We start from the raw sequence: 16,203 nt of genomic DNA on the forward strand, positions 1-16,203 counted from the left end.
CACTTGACTTGCCACACACAGACCTGTCAGGCCACGCGTCATTCTTCCCCCCACCCCCGCTTCGGCAAAGCCCATCCCCAACGCTCCCCCCTCTGCACGATTTTTTTTGTTCCCTTTCTCTCTGTTTTCTTTCCTTTTTTTGTTTTTGCCTTTCTTTTTCTGTGTGTCTTTTCCGTTTGTTCTTGTGTTCTGTTCGCCGACAACGTCCACCACCTGCACGGGGGTCATGCGCTGTGGGCTGGGTGGGTATGCACCATCCCATGGGCCACCTGTCCTTGCGTCCTTCCGATATGCAATGTGGTGGTCGCACACGTGCACGGGAATGAGTCCTGTCCCGCTCTGATCCGGGCTGCTCATGTGCAAGCAGGCACCCCATCCTGCTGGCTGACCTTGACTTCTTACCGCTGGCCATCCAAAGTTGTGCTCCCTCCCTTGTGTGTTGTTGGTGCTTGCCCGCTCGGTCTAATCAATGTGAACCATGTGAACAAAGTTGTTTTTTTTTCTTCTTTTCTTGGTTGACCGTTGTTCCCGTTCCCACTGGCGCTTTGATCCCGGCTGACGACGTGCCCTGCCCGACTGACCCTTGTAGACAGAGCACTGATGGTGAAAGAACCAGGCGTTCTCAAAGTCAAGGAGCACCAACCTGGCCCAGCCCCAACACTCCTCTCCCTCTTCCTCTCCCTTCCCTCCCTTTTGCCTGCTTGTGTGCACCAAATCACCAAGGTGAGATATGATGAACTGAGCTGCCAGTGTTGGATTCGAGCGCATTGACTGCTTTGCCGCCCTTTGGGCATCCTCTTTCAATGAACATGTTCCCGATCACCCGTTTTCTCTCGCGCTTCTTGCGTGTTATCGGGCCGTGTCCTCGTGCATCAGGCTCGGTCTTTTCGTTCTTTGGTCATCTTTGTCCCCCTTCCCCCCCTCTCTTTATCCTTTGCTTTGGGTTTAACCTGCTTTCCTGCTATCATGTCGACTCGCTTCCCTTATCGCTCTCGGCATCTCTTCCATTATCCATCCTCGCTCGTGCGCTCTTTCTCATTTTATCCTGACCGCCCGTCCCACTTTGCACTTTCAACGCCCAAATCTCATCGATTGCCTTTTGCACCGCCACTATCTATTAGCCCTTTCAAACGTCGGCTGCTTTGCCATCTGTGGACGGAAGAAACAAACAGACCTGATCATCTCTGGCTCGCCCATGACAGCTTGACACCATGACCTGAGGATCGCGCTAAGTTCACCCTCTTCAACCGTCAAACCCTTTGCTCCATGAAAAACGCAGCCAGCAAGCTTGCTGTTTAGTTTGAACAACGAGCAAGACGCCCGGGGCGAGCAACGCGCCTAGCCTGCGCACCATTCTCATGGAACGCAGCTCCTCCTCAGTGTCACCCATTCCGACGCGAAGGGAAAGGTCAACGGCGGTCGCCACTCATCCAGCCGGCCCAGGCATGCCTTCTTCCGATCACTCGGAACCATCACATGCCCCAACCCAGCACAACGAGGCGACCGTGCCCGTTGACACCCAAAACCAAGACCCCGGTACGCAAGGGAGCAGCGGCAGCACCAGCAGCAACAGCAGTATGCATTCAAGCAAAAGTATCAGCAGTGGTTCCGAGCATGACAGCGGCACTGGTACCGATGACACCAGCAGCGACGGCGTTAGTGAGTTACCTCTAGCAAGTGATGATGAAGCTCCCAAGTCTCGTCGACCGTCACCACTTTCACCGCCTACGCCACGACCCAGGCTATTGAAACATGCCCCAGCACAGGCTGTTCATGACGCGGGACAGTCTCGCACCCGTCAATCCGCACCGGCCGCACGTCTTTGCAGCCCAACTTCCTCCAAGGCAGGCGACCGCACAGCTGCTCCAAACGGTGATCAAAGGGGCTGTTCTTCCTCTTCTGCAAAGGCAGCAACCCTACCTCCCGCTTCCTTCAAACGCTCAGCTGTCCAATCACTCGCTCGAGGCAAAGAATCCCCCGCCCCTTCCCCGGAAAGCAATACATCCCTGCCGACTGGCGCCCCCCCTGTTTCCAAGCGTGCTCGAGCTGATGGAGGCCTGGGCAAGCAGCAGAAGGAAACCTCACAGCCGTTGGCTCAACGTTCTGTGTCGCGCACCTTGGACGCCGTCAAGCGGCGCGACAAGGATGAAGTGGTGGAAGAGGAGGAGGGAGATATCGATAATCTCGATGAGGAGGATCATGAACCATCTCTGACTGCGCTGAAGGGGATCTCAGATCATACATTGCTGGGCCCGCGCCGCACTTTTAACTTGCACCTGAAGCAAAACGCTTTGAGGCCTGATGAGGTGGCAGCTTTGAAGCGATTGCGACGACGCCGCCTAAACGCGCTCTATGCCCGCGGGAGTCGTCAGCGCAAAAAGCACCGAGCAAAACTGGCTGCCCGGGAGGCGGAAGATCAACAAGACGTGGCCACCATGCACGGGCCGGACAACGGGATGATTCAGCGCCAGATCAGACAACTGCGGGTTGCTTTGGCTGCGTGCTTGGCAGATCGTCAGTTTCTATTGCAGCGACTAGGCGCCGTGGGCATGGGTGTGGACCTATCTGAGATGCGCTATCAGCCCAACATGGAAGACTCGACCACCGTCACGGTTAAGGCGCCTTCCAAGCCAACGATACGCATTGGCAATGCTCAGTCCGCTATGCGCTCCTCTGATCGTGTGACGAGATTGTCGTCCACAGCCGTTCCAGACTCGGACAAGGAGCCCGGGCTCGCAAGCCGCGCGCACAGTCACGAACGTGCGTTCTTTGTGGATGACGAGGATGATCAGCCAGTTCGACAAAAGCAGAGTACCAAAGAGCGGGACGGGCATACTCAATCGTCACCAACAAGGCGAGCAAGCTCATCGCCGCAAGCAAAGAGCAGGAAGGGGGCATCCCAATCTGCCGCCTACGCAGGGCCGCAACCAATGACATGGAGTGATCATGGCCCGTCATCCCAGCTGGCACGCATGCCATCCGTATCGATGGAGTTTGAAAGGTCTGACATCATGCCAGCGCCCCCGAATGGGTTTTCGACACCAGTGCCCCATCTCCAACTCGACGTGCGAGCTCAAATGAATGTCCAGGCTCATATGCAAGCTCAAGCTCAAGCCCAAGCCCAGGCCCAGGCTCAGGCCCAGGCCCAGGCTCAGACCTTCAACATGTGGCAAGCCCACAACATGTATCCATACGCGCCACCATCAACGCACTATGCAACAACGCCGGCCGTCGTGGCCCTGAATCCGCAGCCCCAAGCAAACATGATGATGGGCGGCAATACAGGATACCCCGTGTATGCACCGTCCCCCGGCATGCCCGCGCAACTTCATAGACCCATGGGTGCTGTGCACCCGCTCTCTGCACTCGCACCGCGCATGTCTTGGACCCTTGGCGCTCCCGTCAATCACCCCTCCCGTACACAAACATCAAGCCCCTAAAGCCTGTTTTGCCACTCAGGAGCCCCTTGACCCATGGGTGAAATGAAAAATTCAAGACTAGGACATATTTACGCTTGTCTTGCTGAATGACAAAGCGATTTGATTTTCCAGTTTTGAACGTTTGGCGGCCGAAGCCATCCCATTACTCGGCCTCGCCGGTCGATGAAGAAGGGAAACGCAAAGACAACAGGACAGCTGGAAAAAGACCACCGTCTCTTTGTTGCAACCTCATCCAACGGCACGGCAGGGATGAAATTATGTCCTTACTTGTGAAACCAGCAAATAGTCACGGTCTTTCAAAGTCCTTTTTGTGCTTGGCGGCTTGGTGTGTGACCTTTCTCGCTCAAAGGCTGCTTTCCTTAAACAAACAGACACACAGACCGACAGACAGACCGACAGACAGACAGACAGACCGACCGACAGACGGGCAAAGACACACACACACACACACGCACACACAAACTCACACAAACTCACACAAACACACACACACACACACATTAAATTTTGATTGTCAGATGTTTTCTATGGTTCGAAGTTCCCTTTCTCTCTTTCTCTCTCTTTTTTATGTTTCGCCTTCTCTCTGTTGTCTTTCGCCTTCTCTCTGTTGTCTTTCTTTTGGTAATTTTTTTTTCCTTACATGTGAATGCCGCTTGTTCAGGGGTCATGATGGTGCCATGCCTCGGCACGGTTGGATGGAGTGCTCCGGCCGTGGCCCTGCAATTGGTGCTGTTGTTGGCAAGTGCCGTTCATGTGGAAACGACCGTTACTCAGTTGCCTGATGCGCCCGTGTGGTATACGGCGTGCCCGACCTCGTCCTATCAGATTCGATACAGCCCGCCCACGGCAGAGTTGCTTCCTCAACTCGAGCTCGTCTTCAATAACGCGGTTGCCAAGGGCTTTGATGAGGTGCCAGCCGACCCGACCTTCTTTGCACTCATGATCACCGGCAAGGATGAGGCGCACGAGTACTTTGCACGCAAGTCAATGGAATCCTTTGTCCATCAGGCAGCCACGCGCAAGGTGCTCGTCATTATCAACGACTCCCCCAAGTACACGCTCACCGGCCCAGTCTCCGAATGGCTGGCTGACATGCAAACCTCCGTCATGGCCTCACCCCCGCCCTGCGTTGTCGAGATTCGCGTGGAGCCAAAGCGCTACGTGCTCGGTGACCTTCGCAACATTGGTATCAACGCGGTGCCGCTCGGCGGTGTTTGGGTACAATGGGACGATGATGGTAAGGTTTGGCCCAAGTGTGCCCACTTTTGCAAGCGCACGCACACACACACACCAAAAAAAAAAAAAAAAAAAAAAAAAATGACACTTCAAGAGCACTGGTGGCGCGAGCTTGTGCTACACCACTTTGAATCCCCGTTGTATGCGCAAGCTCGCGCGAGCCGGTCGCAGGCGCGCGCCACATGCTCATTTGCGCCCCTCCGTGCTCCTCTTCGTGCACCTTCGTTGTGCTGTCACAGATTGGCATGACCGGCAGTACATGACCCTCAACGGCAAGGAAATGGTCACCTCAAACACGCACGCGCTGACCATCAAATCGCAATACCGATATTTTTTCACCAAGAACAGCAGCTATATCCATCAACGTACGCCCCATCAGCGCGCCATCGCTGCTTCGTGCCCAGTGCCATTGGCGCACGCAAAAAGCCTCACCTGTGTCCCTTTCGCCTGTGGGCCCCTGCAGCTGCCATCGCCTTTGGCATTGAAGGCACGGTCATGGTCTTCAAGACGCCCACCGTGGCCCCCATCCAATACCGCGCCAAAGGCAGAGCAGAAGACACAATCTACCTTCGGATGCTTCGTCAAGCAGAGGTTCCCGCAGCTGCCTGGGACAACCCCACCTGGTTGTACTTTCGTTTCTATCACGGTATCAATACGTGGGACGCCAACCACTATCGCATCAACAAGCTCCCAGACGAAAATGCATGGTGCTGCCATCTACCCACTCATGCCTGCGGCTGTGCCGATGAAATGGCCAATGAGCTTCACGCCTTTGTCATTGAGGTTTACCAAGACGTCGCCGCCGCTCTGGCCGCGGCGCCTAGCTAGGATGTCAATGACTTGCCAAGGTTGCATCGGCCCCATTCCCGTTGCACCATTTGCACTCACAGCAAGTGATGTTTTTGTATTTATTATTTATTTTCCCAATCATGTTGGTTGACCAGCTTTACAAGGGTGAAAATTGAATGACAGCAAGAGCTGACCACCACGCTTCTCTTCCCGATCACGCGCATGCTCTCTTCAAACCACAACCGGGCCAATCCCCATGCCTGACTGCCTTGGCATGTCTGCGAGGCCAGGTAAGTTTAACTGCACAGCGGGCACGAAGCATTCGCACTCAAGACTTGACAGTCACCCAAGCCGTCGAGCTCGCTCGCAGCCATTGTGAGGTTTAAGACAGGATTGTTGCAAATCCGAATCGCGGTTCCCGTCGAAACGAGCGCGCCCAGACCACTGATACTAGACAGCTTGGCATTCTCCTGAACATGAAGAAAAAAAAAAACAAAAAAGGAGGTCGGCAAATCCAATGTTGAATCAGCAAAAAAAAAAAAAAAAAAAGGATAAAAAATTAGACTCGGCAAAGGTCACACGCTCTGGATCGTGGGAGAAGTGGAACGCGGGCTTTCCGAAACTTACGGCAATGTACAAGTTGCCTTCGATCGATTCGATTCGGCTCAAGCCGTTCAAATCAGAGAGCTCAGTGTTGTTCTACACCAGAATGTATGATTGAGTTTTATTCGGAAACCAGGTGGACCTGATCCCACTCACAAGACATATACCACAGCCATCAATAGCGCCCGGTATAACTCAAAGTACCGCGCAATTTCATACATTGATGTGCAGGTTACCGCCAATGTGAGTCACGTTGCTCAGCCCGTCGATTGTTGTCAAGGCCTTGTTTTCCTAACGTGTGCACGGTGAGATCCATGCATTGCCTCGACACCCAGGCCAGCCAACCCGACGTTTGTACACTGGTGTGCCTGCCTCGAGACTGTGTGACCTCAAAGGGACAAGGGACCGCTCGATGGCACTCTTACGCGGATGAAGAGATAGCCTGGGATATCAGTGAGGTGTCCAAGCCCGCTCATATTTGACAATGCATCGTTGCCCTGCGCAGTTGATTCCGCGGAGTCAGCATGGAAGCACGTATGCTTGGGGGACAGTGGTGGACTGTGCTCGCAAACTTACATAAATGGATAGGTAACCGTTGAGAGTTGACAGCTGATGCAAGCCGCCAAGACTGGCAAGACGCGAATTGCCCTACAAAAATGAATGATATTAATCAGTGTTGTGACCACGATCTTACGCTACCAGGACGCACATCCCAACCTACAAAGATAAACAGGTCACCGCCAATTGCCTTCAGCATTCCCAAGCCGTCAATGTCCATCAGTGCCTTGTTAGCCTGAATGAGGTCAGCAACCAACACGCCGAGTTTCAGTGGCAACCAGAAACGCATTCGTAACGTAAGAGATGGAGCACCGGTATGTAACCAAGCGCTCAATGTCGATCTGCAGCATCACCCACAAAAATCGTCAACCCAGACCCCACGGAGCCCAGCTGCTCGAGCCCTGCGAGGCGACTTAAGGCATGATTGCCCTGTCGAAAAATAAATCAAGGAGGTCGGATCCGTGAGAGAGGGCAAAGAATAATATGATGGATTTACCAGGGTCAGGTAAGAATCTCACGCACGTCAAGAGAGAAAGAGCCGCCTATCAACTGAAGGCGTCTCAGACCTTCAATGCTCGTCAAGCCTCCGTTGTTCTGACAGCAAGGAAGTTCTCAGGATCAGAGCGATGCCGCCGTCACAGTGCTCGTGCAACCAAGATACAATTCCGGAAAATCAAAGATGGCAAGCTTACTTGGATATAAAGAGACCCACCGACCGTGGTGAGGCGGCCAAACGCGTCAAGATGAGCCAAGGCACCATTTTGCTATCACCGGGAAGAGGAACAGCCAAAGTGAACGATGAAGCTGGGCGAACTGAGCACGAAAGCAGGCCCAAAAGCGAAACCTACAGCAATCCTCAAATCTTCATCAATGCGGACAAGGCGCTGAAAGACCTGCAGGTCTGATGCTTGCAGGGACGTGCAGGTGTTCAGGTCGACGCTGCCTTTGATGTGCGTCACATTGGTCGGCACGTCGATGAAATTGCAGCCAACGCTCTGATCATAGACGACCGGTGGATCCGTTGGAGAAAACGGGGTGGTTGATGCTGGCGGTGTTGTCGCGCTTGGAGTCGACGCGGCGGAATCCTGACCATATTCCGCTCGCAGCTCGGCCAACTCGCCCAACACATCCACGCCGTTCAGGTAAATTCGTGAGTCACTCGACGAGCCACCACTGCTTATATGCAGGTGGCCATCGGCATCGACCTCAATGGTGGGATCACCAACAATTTCACCAGCCTTCACGGACATTACCACCCCACACACCATGATCACCGCGGCGCTGGCGACACAGCCCAACAGCCGGGTCATCTCGACGTGTGTGAAGGACCACCACCACACCACGCATGGAGTAGGCGATGATTCTTCAATATCTCCTTTATGAAATGCAAAATCTTGGCTTGGATTCGCGTTGAAAACGACGTTTTCTCCACAAAGTCCTTCTTTAGTTTTCGTCCTTGGTATATGGCAGCATCGTATGTCGTATCGCGTCGCGTGTGTGAGATGACGCGATCTTGATTTCAATTCTGATGCTAACTCTGCGATCCGAGTGGATCAGATGAGGTCGGCTACCCTTTGCAGTTGGCTTAACGGAGGCCAGGGAGACTTCAAGGTGCCCGCAAATAAGCGTTTAACTTGAGTATGTTCATATACAAATCTTTTCCGATTCTTCATTGCCAACGGTCATACCACATGGAATACACCGGCTCTCGTCCGATCGCCGCAGTTAAGCCATGTTGGGCCATGCTAGTACTATCGTGGGTGACCAGATGGGAATACATGGTGTTGTTGGCCTCTTGATATTTTTTTCTTGCGACGATTTTAGCTTCTTCTTTTTCTTTAACATTTTCAGCAAAGGTTTCCTTACGCGAGATTATCACTTCTTCATCTGCTTGATATTCTTCGACATTAACTTTTGTGCCCTTGGTGTGTGGGCTAATTCGATCATGCGCAAAACTTGATCCTGGTGCGAGCGATAATAAGGGGTCACTGGTTGAGGAGGAGAGCAGAGTGCCGGCGTAGAGACAGCAAGTCAAAAGCAGCAGGGTATACATGGAGACTAGATAAGGTTGAGGACATGGCGAGGGCGTTGTCAGCATGGAGTCAGGGCAGAGTCAGGGCAGAGTCAGGGTAGAATCAGGGCAGAGTCAGCCTGGAATCAGCGGAGAGTCCGCGTAGAGTCAAGAAACTCGTGGTGACCCACCCCTGTAGCACCACCCAGACCCAAGCATGTCTCTTATCCTGCTTTCAGATGATAGCCACCTCCGCTTAAAATCACTTTTCTTCGACAGAAACACCTTAATCCGCTAGGGTTAAAATGGGCATAAAGTGCAACAACCTCAAATTATTCGCCATAAACTTAAAAGCAACACCTGACACACTTTCGTCTATTTATAGGGGCTTCCTTACGAGAACAAAAGGGTATGTTCACGATATTTGTCAAGTATCGTACTACACTCCGCCACACCCGACCCCTCATAAGCAAATCTCATAAGCAAAATCTCATAAGCAAAACCATAAGCAACAGAAGCAAAGTCAGGTTTTCAAGCAGAACCCCAGGACCGAGGCTGCTGCCAGCAGCTCATATGAGCAGTTATGACCGTTGCCTCTTTCTTCTTATTCTCAGGAGATCACAATGACAGCACCAGCCCAAAAGCCAAGGCCCTTGCATCTCGTCCTTGCCTCTTCACCTCTTCGCCTCTTCTTCAAGTGCAGGCGACTCGATGAGCTCGGCATTTTTCTACTGGAGATCATCCACGACTGCATCCGAGCTCTAGGACCACACCCACAAACTCGCCGCCGTATCGCTGCGCCTGCAGACCGGCCACCAACTTGATGCTGCGCCACATCGCCATTGTCGCCCTTGCGGCGCTACTCTCACTGCCTCCCTCGGCCTCGCAATCCATTGATTCCAATGCTGGTCAGAACTCAAACGCTGACTCTTCCCCACCTCTCTCGTTCTGCTGCTTCTGGATGCCATGCCGCGTCAGTGTCGTATGCTCACATCTGCCGAATTCTCTCGTTCCCATTTCTCCTGCCTCCCTGCCGCCCTGATAATAGTGCTTGAAGCCATCAAGGATCATTTGCATCCCATCTGCACCTCTCATGGTGTCAGCGTGATTGACAACGCAACCAATACCAAGACGTGCCTGTGCGACAGCAGCTACGCGGGTGACTCTTGCGAGTAGGTTTTTTTATTTTTTATTTTTATTTTTTTTTTTTTGTCACGTTGCGCATTCTGCTCCGCCCACACCAAGCCCTTACCAATGGCCTATCTGCACTCTGTAGCGAGTTCGTGGGCGTGGGCATACTGCGCTGTGCGCTGGCGGGTGATGTGCCCCTGCTTCTCACCGTGCTTGAAGGCGTGACGACGCTCCGTGGCGACCTTGTCATGTCGGATGGCTGCGTGACGGCTGATGCCATCACCGCCGTGGGCAAGCTCACCAAGATCGATGGCAACGCTTTCATCTATGACCCGACCACACCGACCCAGCTTGCCACGGACTGGCCCGAAAATCATTGGGAAACTGTGACCGGCTGCATCGCCCTGGCCAATCTGCCCGAAGCCGGCCTTGTTGGACGCACGCTCTTCCCTGATCTCACTGAGCTTGGTGCTTGTTCACTCGACGAGGTGGAGAGCAAACTGCCCTCGGCCTACTGGGACACGTTTGTCAATCGAACCATCCCGCCTCAAATCTCGATGATGCTCAACCACATTGGAGCGGACCACGAGGCCTGTGTCAGCGGCTGTGACAACATTTCCCTTGCTTCTAAGCTGCGCACGATGCCCGGTGCCCTACTGCTAGATGACCTGCCCGCCCGAGACCTCAACGAAGGTCTCCTGGAACACGTGGGCGGCCTGCACGTCCGCAACTGCCCCCATGTTGAAATCTTGGGCACGTCCCATCTGGCGACCATTGGCGAGCACGGCCTGCTCCTTCGTGAAACCGGCCTGAAGAACCTTGACGACCTGGCAGGGGTTCAAGTTGTTCGACTTGGCTTTGTGGATATCACAAGCAACGACCACCTGGAGAATGTGCTGGGCTTCAACCCGACTGTTGTCGAGCGCAGCGGCACGGTCAGCACCTCTGTTGAATTTCAGCTCGTATGCCAGAACGGCTATCATTCAGGCTTTCCCGAGACCGAGTGTACTTGCGCCTCGCCCGAGTACTCGGGCAAGCTGTGCGACACCATCACCGGTGACTTTTTCTGCATGGACTTTGCCCAAGCCGAGACCCTCAACCAGACCCTAGCCAACGTGCGCCACGTGATTGGTAACATTCATCTGACTGACACGTGCATGGAGATGTCGTTCCTCAACTTCCCCTACCTCACGAGCATTGAAGGCAGCCTCATTGTCAACTCCTTTGGCATGCCCATTGTCGAGCCAGGCTTTCCGAGTTTGAAGTCTGTCTCGACCGTGCACATCGAGTCTGTACCCGCAACCAGCATCGATTGGCTGCCCGAGCTCGAGACGGTGGGCTCGCTGAGCATCCAGAACAACGACCAGCTTACCAACCTGTCGGGACTCGCCGCGCTGACCACCATCGACGAGGCACTCGAGATCTTTGCGTGCCCTGCGATGACCTCGTTTACCGGCCTCGAGAATGTGGCGCGCATTGGTTCGCTCTCCATCGTCTCCTCAAATTCGTTAACCAACTTTTCAGCCCTCAACGGTGCCGAGCCGGTGCTTCTGCTCGGTCAGAACTCTGCACCAGCTCTGAGCATTGATGCGTGCGCAGATTGCGAAGCTCTTTGGTCGCACTTGGTGGAGACGGTCGAGATTGCTGACGGCGCCAGTGTCAGCGTGCCGTGGTCTACCTGTGGCGGCTTTGGCACGGTGCCGGCTGGTAGCCTGTCTTGCGCCTGTAACCCAGGCTACACAGACTACATGTGCACCGGCTACAACGGCGATGACTTGATCTGCAACGTGTCGACCGCCAGTGACATCAAGGCAATGCTTGCTGGCGTCACCCACCTCTACAGCCCTCTAGTCCTTCTCCTTTATTGTGGCGCTGGCTCCAGCTATGGACTTTTGGACACGGTGACATACGCAGCCGCTCTCTACTTTGAAGATGCCATCGATTATCAGGGCCAGATCCCGGCGGGACTGGGCTATGTGAGCATCTTTGAGACGCAATTATCTGACATGTCGCTCTTTGGCGCAGTCACGCACATTGACAGCCTGGAGATTAACAGCAACGAATACATGACCACTTTGGATGGCCTCGAGAGCCTGGAGACAGCGGGCCAGCTCGTGGTTTACAACAATCCCACGCTGACCAACGTGGATGCGCTCGGCAGCCTCCTCAGCGTCACCGGCGACCTCATCATCGTCAACAACGATGTGGACGTCAACGCCATCGCCTTTGACGTCAACGCCATCTCCACCAACACCACCCTAGTCACCGGCTAAGCCGAGCCCGCTGTAACCCGTCTGTGTTCGTTTCTGTTTACATGCCCTTATCGATGGATATCTGTTGTGCCGTGTCGCCGCCATGCTTGAAGCGCTTTATACTTGGTGTAGTCTCGAGTCGTTCCGTTTTGCTGGACAAATTGAGTCATCAACATGCATGTTTGCTTTTTGCATACGAGATGCCTCGGACCGCATGCCCAAGCGAGGGTCGAAAGAGAGTCTGGTGAGGGGCCAATGGTGGATGATGCCAGCTGTGTGTAAAGGTAAGCGATGCTTCACAAGCACGCAGCAATAGTGCCGCGTTGAAAGACCAGCGGATGCTCGCACTCTGCCATATCTTTGCAAGATGATGGAGCAGATGAATCACTCTCAGCAGCTTTTTGCAGTCCTCACGACGTGAGCCCGACAGAACGACTTCATAGCTGCGTGTACTGGTTGTCCCAAGACAAAACCCTGTGCAAATGAACAATGTCATTAAGTGTGGCTTTCGTTACACATTCACTTACTTTTTTATTTTTTTTTATTTTGACGTTCGAGTTGACTCGACCTTCGCTCTGAGCTGCTCGTGTTCACCCAAGATGTCACTGGTACAGGAAATGCTGTGCTGACAGTGCGATCAGGCATTCCATAACCGTGCCGCAAGAGATCAACATGTTGCTCTGGTGTGTTGGCTCATCTCGCTTCTCGATCGCTGTTCAAGAATGAAAGGGGAAGAAAACATTGTCCTTGAACACGTCTCATCAGCCTCAAGGACGCACGCCTCGTCGTCCTTGTTTTCGTAGGTGCACCAGAAGAGCACGCGCATCACACTATATGGAACATCGCTGCTTCGATACCGAGAAGATGATGGCTGCTTTCATTGCCCCGTGGGAGGATGCCACTATCGCCATGGACTCTCAGCCAACCTAAAATCACACCTCCAGCATCTGCATGAGAAACAGACGACACCCAGAGCAGCAATACCGGCGGCTGTGACTTGCGACCGGCTGCCTGCTCGCCAAAAACCTACTCGGACGCGCATGAAAAAACGTGTGGTCAAGCTTGATCAACAGCACGGCATAGCCGCGGCTCGAATCTTCATGGGCGAGATTGGTTGCCTTGTATCCCCTGTTTTTGAATCTCCAGTGTGCACGCAGTGCGGCCATGTCCTGAGAGGCAGGGCGACGCACCATCTGTTCAAAAAACACCATGTTCGGTGCAGCCAGGAAGACATTGATGCAGCTATGGCACTCCTGCGCCCACTGCAGCCCGAAGAGCCGCTGCTTGACCTCGGAGTTGAATCTGGGCCCCATAAGCCTATTGAAGGCATTCCCGTTCTGGACGGCGTGGGTTGCCCCTTGTGTCAGGCTTGCTTCACCACAAAAGGCAGTCTGTGGCATCACATCGTAGCCGAGCATCCCGACGAATCAGAGGCCAAGCAGCCGCCTCGACGCGTCAAGCTGCAAAAGCCGTTGCGCGGTGCCGGAGCCCGCTGTATCGAGGTCATTGTCGAAGATGGCCACGATGCCTCGGCAGCCGACGTCAGCGAAAACGAGGAAGAGCTGGAGGAGCAGCAGCGGTTCAAGCAGCTGATCTCCAGCACCCAGGCCATGGCGTCAGAGGCCGAGGAGAAGCGCTGCCCGCACGGCGTTCACCAGATGCACCCGTTCTACGATAGTGTGGGCATGACGCTGATCCTGAGCGAGCTGACCCCAGAGCAAATTCTCAAGCTGGGCCACGACACCCCACCCGCACCACTCGTGTCAGGCATGCACGAGCTCTTGTGGGAGGCCCACGGACAATTGTCCCAGCACGGCCTGGCGGCTGCTTCCGTGGCGTCCTTGTTCGAAGATGAAGAGTTGCAAGTTGAGCCACAAACTTTACCCCAAGTATCTCCTGGCACGATGAGCAGATACCTAAACATTGGAGCGCGGTTGGTGCATTTTATACTGCTACTGGACGCACTGCCAGCCCCCGAGCCATCCAGCTTTTTGAGCCAGGTGCTCGCCAGTCGTGGGGAGGCCATAACTACAGCTGCTTTGGCCGTGCAAGACGCGCTGGATGCGGGACTGAGCGGGGAGGATCTTGTCGAGCCCTTGGCGGCACTGTGGCTGGCACTGGTGAATGCAGAGCTACATCTGTTTGACAACGACAAGGTGCACTTTGTCAACGTGTTTTTGTTGTGCACGGCCGTGTCCAAGGGAAGCGGTGTCTTGCAAGACATCCGGCGCTGGACCACAACGCAGGCCGGTTTGATTTATATTTTCAAGCTGTTTTTGCTCCGGTTTGGCAAGGCACAGCGATGGGCCACTGCGGGTAAACTCAGGCCTTTTCTACAGTCTGGACGGCTGGTGCATTTTCTGAGCCAGCGCATGACGGCGGCTCGCTCTTCCAGCACGGCCGATGGGCAGGTTGGAGTGGATATTGACGTGCAAACGGACGGTGACATGACGGACGAGGCGCTGCACACCATTGTTTGTCAGGGTACTGAACTCAACGTGAAAGAGATTGGGACCGCCCTGGTACAGATGCGCAACGATATGAAAGAAATTTTAGACACCCACCTCTTGCTGGGATCGGATCTGCGAGAGCGACATGCTCTCGAGTATGTCCGGCTACGGTCGAAGGAGGATCGGACCAACAGGGTCAAGAATTGGTGGGTGGGCCATGACAGCCCAGCTGAGCGGGCCCTATTGGATCACATTGGCCAGACTCCGAGCTTGCGGCAAGAATTTATCTGCACGGAGCTTGGCCCAGAAGGAGCTGATGAAGAGCCGACCTTTCGAGAAGACCGCGTGCGGGAATGGCTTCTATTTGTGGGCAGGTTCAACCAGCTGGCGCTCACCTACACCCACATGGCTGGAGGTACGCTTGCGATCGAGCAAAGACTCTGTTTGAGAAGCTTGGCATGTTTATTGTACCACTCTTATCTGTTTGCATTGGCTTTGGCGTTTTGTTAGGTCTGCCACCTCAAGCAACCGTATATCAAGGGCTATCCTACAAAAATGGCGTGGGCCGGCAACGGGCCGTGTTTTTTGCTGGAAAGCAGCTCTCCATATTGACTCGTCTGGGTAAAACCCACGGGCTCTCTCTAGATGAGCAGCACGCCTTTCGGTACATGGACGAGGAAGTCAGCAAGCTGATTTTCATGTATTTGCTCTTGTGCAAGCCTCTGGAGCAGATGCTAACCAGCTGGCTGGAGAAGCGGGGCGCTCTTCAAACCCCTCGCGATGGCGGGCGTGGAACCTACGACAATGATCAGGAAGAGGAGGATTTATTGGAGGACGAGGGGGATGAAGACCACATGAGCCACGACGATGGCATGACCTTGCGACGCGAGGTACAGGACGCTCAACGCCACTACAACAACAGCCACTTGCTCTTCAACATTGCGCCTCTGCAGACCATGCTCAGCCCAGCCTCTATCTACGCTGCCTTTCGTCGACAAATGGCCACCTACCTGCATCAGCCTACGCTTGGAGTGGCAAAGTGGCGACACGCTGCTACCTTTTGGATGACAACATTTGTGACAAACCGGCTCTTTGCCGACCCCGCGAGCACTTTGGGTAGCCTGATGCGCACCCAGGCACAGCCCTTGGGCAACATGGCCAAAGACTTCTTTGCTACCGCAACAAGCTACCAATTGCAAGCCAAAATGTCATCACGTCTGATGCATCAGCTGGCCTCACAAAGCTGGCATGCCTTTTTGGGTCTTGACCGCAAGCGCAGCGTGGCCGAGCTCACAGCCGCCAAGGAAGCTTTGGAAGTTCGCCACCCCATAAGCTGGAGCGGGTCATCAAAGCTTGAAGTAGGCGGGCGCGTCATCATGGATACGCAAGCTGAGCATGATGTAGCCTACATGACCCAACTGGCCCAGCAGGCACGCATCTCGTGGGGCCACGGCTTTAAAAGCCAAGAACAATTGGACCTGGCAGCGGCCATTGACCAGCATCGGGCCGAGGACGGCTGGCTGATTGTCGTTGCACCGTCAGGCATGGACAAGACGCTTTGTACCATGCCCAAACTGGGTTGTCACCCGCATGCCGGCACGGTGCTGTGGATTGTGCCTTTTGCGACCTCGGCAGACGATTTGTTGCGGCGTTTGCAGGCGGCTGGCCACAGTGCGCAAAGGTGGCTGGGCCCCTCGACGCCGGTAGCAGCTGGCCTGGACGTGCTTATCATC

The 16,203-nt window shown here is 54.3% G+C and overlaps 5 protein-coding genes across 5 annotated transcripts; 4 read left to right on the top strand and 1 right to left on the bottom strand.

Annotated features, from left to right (window-relative positions):
• Positions 1–1,445: 1,445 nt before the first annotated feature.
• On the top strand, positions 1,446–3,440 carry MONBRDRAFT_12881 (uncharacterized protein; the record flags this gene model as incomplete). The annotated part of the gene is made up of 1 exon (XM_001750735.1): positions 1,446–3,440. One exon carries the CDS (start codon positions 1,446–1,448, stop codon positions 3,438–3,440), a length of 1,995 nt encoding a protein of 664 aa, XP_001750787.1.
• Positions 3,441–4,109: 669 nt separating this feature from the next.
• Positions 4,110–5,504, top strand: MONBRDRAFT_12882 (uncharacterized protein; the record flags this gene model as incomplete). The annotated part of the gene is made up of 3 exons (XM_001750736.1): positions 4,110–4,677; positions 4,916–5,041; positions 5,140–5,504. The coding sequence occupies 3 exons, from the start codon at positions 4,110–4,112 to the stop codon at positions 5,502–5,504; spliced, it is 1,059 nt and encodes a 352-aa protein (XP_001750788.1).
• Positions 5,505–6,281: 777 nt separating this feature from the next.
• Positions 6,282–7,936, bottom strand: MONBRDRAFT_30316 (uncharacterized protein; the record flags this gene model as incomplete). Its single annotated transcript, XM_001750767.1, has 5 exons — positions 6,282–6,359; positions 6,645–6,716; positions 6,763–6,861; positions 7,319–7,390; positions 7,475–7,936. The coding sequence occupies 5 exons, from the start codon at positions 7,934–7,936 to the stop codon at positions 6,282–6,284; spliced, it is 783 nt and encodes a 260-aa protein (XP_001750819.1).
• A 1,524-nt stretch (positions 7,937–9,460) lies between these two features.
• On the top strand, positions 9,461–12,041 carry MONBRDRAFT_30317 (uncharacterized protein; the record flags this gene model as incomplete). The annotated part of the gene is made up of 3 exons (XM_001750737.1): positions 9,461–9,545; positions 9,686–9,809; positions 9,914–12,041. 3 exons carry the CDS (start codon positions 9,461–9,463, stop codon positions 12,039–12,041), a joined length of 2,337 nt encoding a protein of 778 aa, XP_001750789.1.
• A 1,223-nt stretch (positions 12,042–13,264) lies between these two features.
• On the top strand, positions 13,265–15,874 carry MONBRDRAFT_30318 (uncharacterized protein; the record flags this gene model as incomplete). Its single annotated transcript, XM_001750738.1, has 3 exons — positions 13,265–14,885; positions 14,981–15,786; positions 15,833–15,874. 3 exons carry the CDS (start codon positions 13,265–13,267, stop codon positions 15,872–15,874), a joined length of 2,469 nt encoding a protein of 822 aa, XP_001750790.1.
• Positions 15,875–16,203: the final 329 nt, after the last annotated feature.

Source organism: Monosiga brevicollis, genomic scaffold (assembly GCF_000002865.3).
Source record: "Monosiga brevicollis MX1 MONBRscaffold_47 genomic scaffold, whole genome shotgun sequence".
Lineage (NCBI taxonomy): Eukaryota > Choanoflagellata > Craspedida > Salpingoecidae > Monosiga > Monosiga brevicollis.